Here is an 11338-nt window from a genome sequence, read left to right as displayed (position 1 = left end):
GACTATGCATATGTATGAAGAGGTTGAAATGACTTGCGTGGGTGATGGATATTTCTTTCACTGCAGGTTCTTAAAAGGTATATACATTTATACATGTTTTAGGCAGGACTTCTACCTTCATTATTGTTCTATTGCAGTGAAGAGATACCATGACCAAGGCAACTCTTATAAAAGAAAGCATTTAACTGTGGGCTGGCTTACATTTTTAGAGGCTTAGTCCACGATCATCATGGTGGGGACACAGCTGAGAACTATATCCATATCCACAGGCATAAAGGAAGAGAGAGAAAAACACTGGGTCTGGTGGAGACTTTTGAAACCTCAAAGCCCACCCCCAGTGACATACTTCCTCCAACAAGGCCACACCTCCTAATCCTTTTAATCTTTTCAAACACTTCCACTCCCTGATGACATAGCCTATGGACGCCATTCTTATTCAAACCCACTGTAGTTTCCCTATGCAAGCCCAGGCTTGCCCAGGACTTCTGTTCCCCCAGCCCCCCCCCACATGTGCACACCCCCCCACACACACATGTGCACACCCACACACAGGGAACACAAAAATGGGTGCTGAACTTTGTGAAATAAACCATACAACCTAAAAGCTTAAAGAAAAGGCTCCTGGGCTGGAGAGACGGCTCATCAGACTTTCTCTCAAGCCCCCCAAATTTTGTTACTGTCCTGCCTCTGCTGGATGTTCTGGGGGCACTCAAGAATTAAACAAACTGGGCTGGAGAGATGGCTCAGCGGTTAAGAGCACTGACTGCTCTTCCAAAGGTCCTGAGTTCAAATCCCAGCAACCACATGGTGGCTCACAACCATCCATAACAACATCTAACACCCTCTTCTGGTGTGTCTGAAAGACAGCTACAGTATACTTACACATAATAAATAAATAAATCTTAAAAAAAATAATTAAACAAACTGAAAGAGGACTGTCTTTTCCTAAAACCTCATTTTCCCCATTAAATGGTGTCACGCTGGGAGACCTTAAGAAGGGTGAGGATAAGGCTCGCCTGTGACCACCTGTGCCGAGCACACTCTTCCTTCATGGAGAGGGAGTGAGTATTTTTGAATGAAGAAACTATGAAAATTCATTTTATTTTTGCTTTATGGAAAGGGAGTGAAGAGATAGGAATATTAGTCCAATTAATTCAAACTCTAAAAATTCAAACTCTTTGTCCATCATTTTGCAAACAAGCTCATTAGCATACACATCTTTGTCTTCGTTCATAAGAGGTTTCCTTTGACTCTGTTCATAACATTTTCTACCGAAAACTTAACATAAGGCATAAATAAAATGCTGTCAAATTCCGCTGATAGGCAGTTGGAATGAGGAAATCCAGTGGGGCCCAATAATTCTCTCTCACATCCAAAGGAGGGAAGACTTAGTCTGTGTTGGAGGTGCTTCTGCTAGCCACTGTCCATCTGGCACCTTGGGGGCACTCAGGAATATTTAGTAAATGAAAGGGCGAGCCGGCGGGAGAGGTAGAAGAATATTGTCAGGGAAGGGTAGGTCATTCATGTTTGGTGCTCTGGATTCCTAGGTGTCCTTTGGCACCTGCCAGCCAACAGAGAGATGTTGGCATCCAGGATGCCTTAGAAGGGAGTGGTAGCTAATTCTGAGGATCCTTTTGAACAACATTAATAGGCATCTAGTGCTTCGTGATAAGATTTTTTTGTATTCTGCACAAAAGGTACGGCTTCTTACAGGGAGACAAAGGTATAATTTGTGAATGGAAAAATAAAAATAATAAAAGAGGCCAGAGAGATGGCTTAGCAGATAAGTGTGTATCACACTTATAGAAGACCTGAGATGAGTGCTCAGTGCCCATGTTGGGTACCACATACATGTGCACAAACCCACATGCAGATATACACGCATGTGAGTAATTAAAAATATACATGCACAAATTAAGACTCTAAAATAGTGGCTGTGGAGTTAAAACCAGGCAAATTCGCCTCATTTGACAGATGCTGAAACCAACTGACAGGAATTCTGAAGGCCCATTGTCTCAGAATGACTCTCAGGCTTTTGTTTGACAGCTACCTGGAAACTATTTAGACCTTAGGATGATTCTGGAAGGACAACCCCTCATCTACAAGTACCTACACACAGCCAGAAAGGAGTGCTATATACTAGTAGCAGCTACTTAATAATACCAGTGTTCACGCTGTGGTCCTCAAAGGCCACTCCTAAGATAGCGTCCTAACAAAATACTTCAACCTGCATGGGAGTCACAAAAGCACAAGGAAAAGACTAAAACTGAAAAACAAAACAAAACAATAGAAACTATCCAAAAGGAAATCGTTCAGTAAAGAGTCAAATACGTCATGTATCTATCCACCAGTGATGTCTGTCTGAAAAGAGAGCAAATCCCACAGAAATTGTATGAAATGATACTAAGTTCATGGCAGAATATAAGACGATTACATACCTTCTGACTTGTGGGGGTAAAAAAGATGTGTTTAAGGAGGACAAAAAGATCACTGGGAAGCGTTCCAAATGGTACTAACGAGGCAGCAAGGCTATGGTTTGGGGGGGTGGGGGTTCAGTACTGAGAACATGAATGTCCTCTCTGTTTAACAACCCACCGCTTTAATACTCTTGTTTTAAGTAAATAATAAAGAAAAGAAAGTTGGAAGAAATGTGAAAAACTAGCAGAGACCTACTAAAGATAAATAGTGAGATCTGAGCCTTGAATCAGAGCCCAGGCAGCTCCCGGGACAAAATGCTACCGTTCAGTTTTGTTTTTCAATGGAAAGATTCCTTATTCTAAAAACAGGATGTTAAAGTCAAATGGCATTTCCTTTAACTCTCCTAGAAACCAGTAAGTGGTGGGTGGGTAGGAGAGAGAGGAGGTCCAGGTGGGAGATGGTGACCCGGGAAGGGAGACAGCACCGGCACCACCGGTGACAGGGAAGAGCCATCAGGGCGCGAGGGGACTCTGGGACCCACCTCCTGCAGTGCCCTGCTCTGGTAGTTCTTCCTGGCAGCCTCCTGGAGTTCCAGGGCTTGCTGGATGTACATTTTCCCGACCAAGATTTCGTTTTCCAGCACCGAGAGCTCTTTCAATGAAATGGGCCAATTCAGCCGCTCCAGGGCTCTGTTCAAGACATCCTTGTTTTCCAAGTACTGTATGGGCTTGATTGCATCCAACCTGAGGAAGGAAGAAAGGGATCCTCAAGAGGAGAACAAAATAAGCCTAATGAGGAAAAAAGCAAGCAAGCAAGAAAGCAAACAGAAACAATGTAACCAATCACAGATGTTAGGTGACAGAAGATGGTGCTGGTGTCGGTCCACCTCTCCAGTCTCCGGAGCCCTCACTTTCCCAGAATAGTTATAATTAAATTAGAAGCTGTCCTTGGAACGGCTGAAAAACAAGCCTGAACACTGTGCAGAGCCATTTTACTCAATACAGTGTTGCTGTATGACTGAGGTCCCTCAATTGCATCAGCTAGTGATGTAGCCACCTTAGATTACATTCACATGGGGGGGGGGGTAGCAAACTGCCTAAGGACCCATTTATCAGCACATATATCTGGAGTTAAGCGACATATCATCATGTAGGGTGTTTTTGTTGCTTTGAGACAAAAATCTCCCTATGTAGCCCAGGCTGGCATCAGATTCATGGTTCTCCCCAGCAAATTATGGGAAACCACCATCATGCCCATCTGACTTTGACTTATTCTTTATAAAGGGCAGCAAGCAATGCTTTTGAAGATACAGAGACAGGCATGCGCACACAGTGCTGATGTGGCTGGAGGCTGTGGGCCTGGAGCCTTCTCAAAAACTGCCTATGGGGTGAGCTCACTCCTCACCACCGTACATGCCTGAGAAATAAAAGCATGGTCGTATGGGAACGTCCATGCAAATGAGCACAGCAGCATTATGGGTAATAGTCAAAGAAAGACATAATGACCGGAAGGCCCATCAGTGGGAGAGACTGTCAGTGGTGCGTGGAATAGAACCTCGAAGGCAGACTCAGAAGGGCTATTTGTCATGTGCTTCCTGTCACATGATGTATCGAGAGCAGGCAGTCATGGAAGCAGAAGGCAGACTGGACTCAGCAGGAAGACCGCAACGGGGAACAACTGTGTCACAGGTTAGTAGCAGTCTCTTTCTGGGGTGATGAGTATTTAGGGGTGTTACACACTCTAAATGCCACCGAACCATACGCTTTGGAATAGTCGGGTTTGGGTATGTAAATTTCATCAGCATTTCAGAACCAAGATTGGAACGGAAAAACTTACTTCTCTTTTTCCTCTTCAGACAGAGCTTGCCAGACAATTTTATTTAAGCGTCTGTGGGGGAGAAAAATGAGCAACAATGACTTAAGAGCAATACACTTGTTTCAAGTAAAAACGTTGACTTCAGGCTCTGAGGGGGGTTGCACGGGAATCCCAAATCAGCTGCTAACCTTAACCAGACCATACCGCTGACATCCACTTGAACAGTTATCCTCAACCTTCCTAATGCGTGATGCTCCATACAATTCTCATGTTGTAGTGACCCCCAAATAAAATTATTTTGTTGCTATTTTGTAACTGTAATTTTGCTACTGTTTTGGTAATAATGTAAATGTCTGATTTGTGACCCCTAAAAGGGTTGTGACCCCAGGTTAAGAACCAATGACTTAGAGGTCACATAGACACATCTCCCTCCTAAGGGACTCTGAGGAGGCCTGTGGCTGGCTGAGAGTTCTGTCAATTACTAAGAAGTCTTTGCTGCATCAAGAAAATGTTGTAAGCAAGCTGGTCCTTTCATCTCTGCATTAGGAAGTTTCTCATTGGCTCGCAAGATGCTATAGCAGGAAAACATCTTGCTGCTGAATTTGATTTCCCTGTGGAAAATAGGAACCGACTCCCTCAAGTCATCTCACACATAGGCACTGTGTTACAGTACACGCGCGCCCACACACACACACACACCAAGTATAATACAAGGTCATATTTAAAAAGTCATTTTGGGGCCATACAGATTTACCCCTCTTAGCTTGCCTTCTGCAGATACTCTTCTGCCTGGGTTCTGAGAGCAAAGCGAGTCCAGGCTATAAGCATCTAATCAGGATTCAAGTTTTAAGCCATCCACCCTATTTTCTGGATGGCAGCACAAAGACACCTCAAGCATCCAGTCATCACCTAGGGCTTTGTGGATAGTAGGGGACAAAACACTGGCTCTAAGACTTGTGGAGTAGGGAATGTCACCTTCCACGGGACTGGCTCTTGTGACCACTGAGGTCATTGGGTATCAGCACAGTAAAGAGGTGCTATTCTGCCCTGGAGGGGCTGGGGAGCCAAGACAAGGATGATGTGTTTGGGAGAAGAGCCGTGGTACCCGGACCCGGACCTCAGCTTCTCTCATTCCTATGAGGCTCTGGGCTAGGTCGACTCAGGATGACAAGAGCGTCTCTTCCCTGGTGTAGCTCTGAGAACTCTGAGCTGCTCTGTGCAGAGCACATGTATGGTGTCTGACATCAGCAACGATTCTGTAAGTGATGGCAACAAGTTAGGAAGAGTGGGGGCTGGAGAGATGGCTCGGCCGTTAAGAGAACTTATTGCTTCTGCAGAGGACCTGGGTTCGGTTCCCAGCATCCACATGGTGGCTCACAGAATCTGACGCCTCCTCCTTACCTCCAAGGGCACCAGGCGTGCACATACATATATATTCAGGCAAAATACCCATACACATAAAATAAAGAGTTGGGAAGAGGGAACTAGGCCAGCCAGTGCATTGGTCTTACTTGAACGTTTGACTCTTTGGGTTCCATTAGGTTTCTTTAGTCGCTTGGTTCATGTAACAATGATTAGGGCTTCTAAGACCATTTGGTTGTTTGTGATTTTCTTAAAATATGTTCAATGCTTTTGTCTATCTACACTTGAAAGCAAACTCACTGTAGCACGGAGGCTGGGTGGGAGGGTGGATGGGGGAGGGGGGTTGGTCAGAAAAGAGATTTAGTGCAACACACATCTGGAGTCAAACTCAGCATCCAGCCCTCTCTCCCCTCCCCTCCCCCCCCCTCCTGCCCTCCTCTCTCCTCCCCTGCCCTCCCCCCTCCCACTCCCGCCCCACCCGCAGCTGCTATATGATCCTGTTCAACAGAATCCTTTGAAGCTCTGCTTTTCATGGATAAAACAAAGTTAACAGCACCTGTCTGTGCCATTGAAAGGACGAAGCAGAAAGTGCCACAAATACCCAGCGTTCCTCTCCTCTTGGTGGATCAGAAGATGCTGGAGCCCAGAAACACGGAGAGCCCACTGGTAGTGTGGGTCCAGTTAGATAGCATGGATAGAATTTTAACAAAATCCTTTAGGAAATATTTCCTGGGTGTACATAGCTGTAACATCTGTGTCCCCTCTTGTCCATGGGTATTGTGAAAATTTTAGGGTTTTAGTGAGTTGGTGGAGTAGTGGCAAAACCACCAAGAGTATGTGGGGTGCCGGGAAGGTATTGCACTTGAAATCTTTTTTTCTAGCTGGTCCAGCCCCTTAATTCTGGCTGCTGGTTCGAATCCACTGGCTTGCTATAGCAAGAAAGGACTCGTGAACAAAGCAATTTGTGTAACTATTGACACATAGTGACAAGTGTGACCAGTGACCATCAGCAAAGAGACGACCTTAAACAGAGTCCCAAGCACAGCCCCAGAACCAGACTAGGACTGAGAGCTCCTATGGGTTGGAGGGCTGTGAACTTGACTTTGGCAATCAAAATGAGCCGAAAGAAAAATACCGGCTCTGAATTTAAACAGCCTTAGAAACATCCAAGCTTATGTTCTGATACACAATGCCTAGACTCTTGAAATACTGGGACAGAAGGACACCCACCCATGGACACTGTGTCCAAAATAGCTCCTTTTATATCATCCTGTGAGCTTCTGTTTGCTTAGTCACCCTAGTTTGAATAGGCTTATGAATGATACCATTTATTTTCAAAGTGACATTGGCTTACTTTGGGGGAAAACACGACAGAGACGTGATACTGACTGCGCAGTGCAGCCCACTGCAGCCCACTGCTTACAATTTACACACGATGTGAAAGCTGCACACTGATAAAATAAAATAAAAAAATAGAACTGACATGTATACAAGCAAAATTCTTCAGCACTATTGCATGCAAAAGCCCAGGAAGTTTTTATTCTATATAATATTCCTACTATTAATACTGCTAAACTAATATTAAATAACTTAAACACCTGGGTTTAAAAAAAGCCAATATCAATTAAATGAATAAACTTAAATATTAAACATCAAACTAGAGCCAATGCCATTAATATCACTGAAAGTACAAGTTGAGTATCTCCTATCCAAAAGCTTTGGGCCCATAAATGCTTGGGATTTCAGATTTTGAAATATATCTACATGTAGCATAATGAGATCTTATGGATGGACACAAGTCCAAACACAAAATTTATCTATTTTTTTATCTACCTATACACTCAGCCCAGAAGTAAATTTATATATAATTATTAGTGCATACTCCAACCTTTTAACTGAGGTCTTTCACATGAGATCAGAAACGGTACTTACCACATGTGCCCTCGTATGGGCACTCAAAAATTTTGGAGCATCTGAGGTTTGGAATTTTTAGGAGTTTTTGTTCAACTTGTAGCAACAAAGTTTCCTTAGGGTTAGCAAAAACTCTTTTGAGAGTTACTCGTGGGCACAAGTCACTACGTCTGTGTTTTGCATCCTCTTCTCAAGGGAGTGTTATTCTGCCTGGGAACAGGGCTCTCCTTCCTTTCTGAAACCCTCAAGTAAAAGGTCAGCATGGCAAGAAGAGGCAAGGGACTACTGTGCGTACATATTCACGGTCATTCTAGGATCAACAATTCAGGATGGGAGACAGATCCACAAGGAATGCGTCTTGTGATTTGTATAATCCTCATGTACTGGCTGGTTTTGTGTGTCAACTTGACACAAGCTGGAGTTACCACAGAGAAAGGAGCCTCCCTTGAAGAAATGCCTCCATGAGATCCAGCTGTAAGGCATTTTCTCAATAAGTGATCAAGGGTAGGAGGGCCCCTTGTAGGTGGTGCCATCCCTGGGCTGGTAGTCCTGGGTTCTATAAGAAAGCAGGCTGAGCAAGCTAGGGGAGGCAAGCCAGTAAAGAACATCCCTCCATGGCCTCTGCATCAACTCCTGCTTCCTGACCTGCTTGAGTTCCAGTCCTGACTTCCTTCAGTGATGAACAACAGTGTGGAAGTGTAAGCTGAATAAACCCTTTCCTTCCCAACTTGTTTCTTGGTCATGATGTTTGTGCAGGAATACAAACCCTGACTAAGATACCTCCGAACAGCCCTGTGGTGTGGCTTCTCTAATTAAGTTATCTGCTGTAATGAATGTCACATGCCTGCCTACACATAGGCACAGAGGCTAAGGACCTGACCTGACCTCCGAGCTCTAGCCTGTGGCTCTGTGCCAGGTGTTTACAGACCAAGTAATTACGGGACTCAAATGTCTGCATTATTCAAGCAAACTACATCAGAATCTGAATGGGATTTTATTGCATTTGAATACACAAATCCAATTTGAGCATTTCAATAACTAAACGGGGATTGTATCTGATTTGAATGGATTTCAAATAGTCAAATGCACGCACAGGCCTCTGATTGAAAGAGATGAAAGGGAGTACAAGGCTGGCCCAGCTGTGAGCTGGTGGGTCAGAAAGTGGCTGAGAGTGGCAAAGGCCACCATGGGGTAGAGAGGGGTGTGGGGAGTCCTCAGAGTGGAGGCCATGAGGAAGGAGGGACAGCAGAATAACAGTATCTTAAAGATAGAGCTTCATGCAGACTCCAGACTCAGGGAGAACAGAGAGCTTAGGATAACTCAGCTTGCCACCAAGATAAAGATGGAAGGCAGAAAGATGCAGGGAAAAGGGGGGGAGGAGGGAGGGTACAGGTGGAGCATCCTTAATCCAAAACAACAAGACCCAAATCACAACCTTATTGTAGACCAGTGTGACAAGTGGGAAATCCCATCCATGCCAGGAAACTTTGTTTCTGGTATGAAATCATTTCAAATAGTAAAAATAATAAATAAATAAATAAATAAATAAATAAATAAATAAATAAATAAATGTGTTTGGACTGCAGCCCAATTCCAAGGGTACCCCATTTTATGCTATGCAAATATCAAAGATACAGAAGAAAACCTGGAATTCTCCTGACCCTTTCATTTTAGATGAGGATGACCCTGGGCTGAGGATGCTATGAAGACCACTGAAGGGGCGCCCATGCCTTTGGGGAGGGCAGTGAAGGAGGCTGATGGGAAGGAGAGCAGGGAGCCATCCAGGGGTGGGTTGGCTGTGGCTCCCTGTGGGCAGGAGTTGGGCTCTGGGCATACAGTAGCGCTGTCTCACCCTAAGTTATAACGGATGGACCAGTGGGCGGGCATCTGGTCACATCACCAACCTCTATATGTCTAGCACTTACCTTTCTCACGTGGCGATAACAAAAACCCAACTGTGGAGCTTCCAGAATCTAGATAAAGTTTCCCAAAGAAACTGGGCTCACGTAAGTGTGCACACTAAGGACCGACTGATTCTAGGCCGGTGGGCAGGTGGTTGGGTCATGGGCAAGGATGACAACCAGGTCACCTGTCCCTTGGGAAAGGTGTGGGCCAAATCAGCATGGGCTCAGGAACTGTTTGAGTGTAGAATTCTCTCTGTAGTTAACTTTGTCACCACCTTGATGCAGAAGCATGTAGATGGTCTACACTTACAGAGTTACCCCTCCGTGATCACAGGCATGGCTCCAAGGTTCCCTTTTACCGGCTACAGATTTATCACGGTCATAGCCACTCAGTGCTTGTCTGCCAAAAGCGATTGCATTTGCACATAGTCAAGACACACCTTCCGATACGTAAGTGACTTGTACATTACTCCCAATTCCCAAGATCGTGTGTGCATACTCGTTTTTTGTATCTGTGCATTCATGTAAATTCTGTGTGCATACTCGATTTGTACTTGGAGAGATGTTACAAGAAAGCAGAATCTGCCCAAGCTCAGGTCAGACATGGTTTGCTCCCCTGCTCATTCTCGCTCTGTGGGTGGCTGGATGGGGGAGATGTCTCCACAGCCTCACTACTGTGGCCTTTGCTAGCTACTTTTCAAAGCGTTAGGTCCCAACCTGATCCATTCCATTGTGCTCAGGGAAAACTTCCCGGAAACACAAGACCTCTACAGTTTAGGGTGGGAAACTGGCATGACTAAGGGTATGTTGGCAATCTCAGGCTCAGGAGCCTGAAGAATTAATTGTCCAGCACCCAGGGAGGAGGGACCACGCATGAGCTCTTACGTCCAGGCTGGTGTTGATAGGGGCCATTTATACTTGCTGTTTCAGAGGAAGCAGACTAAGCTAAGCACAGAGGGAAGAAGCCCAGACGAGTCCTCTGTGGATCGTGACCGAGGCTTGTACTCACTTTTCATAGGATTTGATGGCCTGTTCCACATTTTGCTTGTAGATATTGAGGTTGACTCCATGGGGGTTAATTAATATCATCTTATTGCTGTTGTTGCACACATGTGCCAGAGGGAACACCTACACGGCAACAACGACAGAAAGAAAGCAGAGAGTCACTCGGCAGGTCCACGGGAGCCTTCAGGGTACGTGTGTGTGTGTGTGTGGGTACATTAAAAAACTAGAAAAACTCTATAAAAACCTCACTGTAAGTGTAGAAAAGTAGAATATAGTAAATCTTAAAAGTAAGAATAAGAAATATAATTACTAACTCCCTCCAACTTAAATGGTTGTACATATTAAAAATCACTACCATAAAACAAAACCAACAGAAAAATAATTGCTTCAGGAAAACTTTGTCATAACTGAATGCTATCTCTAGAGGCTTTTATCAAGTCAGTAAGTATAGGCAATAATAAATAGGACCCCATTTATATACATATACATAATATAATATATAATAAAATATAAGATTTTACATGTTAATACTCTATACATAATATTATATGAAAAAGAAAAAGGTCTGGCAGGTAAATACCAAACTATGCTATTGATGTTTTAAACCATACATGATTCCAACCGCAGGAACAAACATTCTAGAAATGAAATCACTTTTTAGATTTATTCATTTTTATGTGTTTTGCTTATGTGTATGCATGTGTGTGTGCATGCTTCTGTGTACATCTGTGTACATGCATATGTGTACATGCATGTGCATGTGTGCATGTGTGTGCATGCATGCATGTATGCTCATGTGTGTGCGTGTGTGTGTGTGTGTGTGCATGTGCATCAGTTGCATATGTGCTACCTGGAAGAGGGCATTAGATCCTCTGGAACTGAAGCTATAGGTGTCAGGAATCATATGGGTGCTGGGAATTGAA

The 11338-nt window shown here is 44.3% G+C and overlaps 1 protein-coding gene and 1 long non-coding RNA gene across 2 annotated transcripts in view; one reads left to right on the top strand and one right to left on the bottom strand.

The window, feature by feature from the left end:
- LOC115064041 overlaps nt 1-6591 on the top strand; it is a 19246-nt gene extending 12655 nt beyond the window's left edge. Inside the window, exon 3 of the long non-coding RNA XR_003843896.1 lies at nt 6580-6591. This is a non-coding gene — a long non-coding RNA (uncharacterized LOC115064041). The remainder of the gene's footprint in view (nt 1-6579) is intronic.
- Nucleotides 1-11338, bottom strand: part of Vwa3b (von Willebrand factor A domain containing 3B) — a 154125-nt gene that overhangs the window by 22490 nt on the left and 120297 nt on the right. Inside the window, exons 20-22 of the mRNA XM_029539034.1 lie at nt 10420-10538; nt 4255-4305; nt 2960-3161 (exon numbers count right to left, since the gene is read on the bottom strand). Coding sequence (XP_029394894.1) covers nt 2960-3161; nt 4255-4305; nt 10420-10538 — 372 coding nt within the window. The remainder of the gene's footprint in view (nt 1-2959; nt 3162-4254; nt 4306-10419; nt 10539-11338) is intronic.

Source organism: Mus pahari, chromosome 5, assembly GCF_900095145.1.
Source record: "Mus pahari chromosome 5, PAHARI_EIJ_v1.1, whole genome shotgun sequence".
Lineage (NCBI taxonomy): Eukaryota > Metazoa > Chordata > Mammalia > Rodentia > Muridae > Mus > Mus pahari.
Note: the sequence above shows the minus strand (reverse complement) of the source record. Positions and strands in the feature narration are given on the sequence as shown.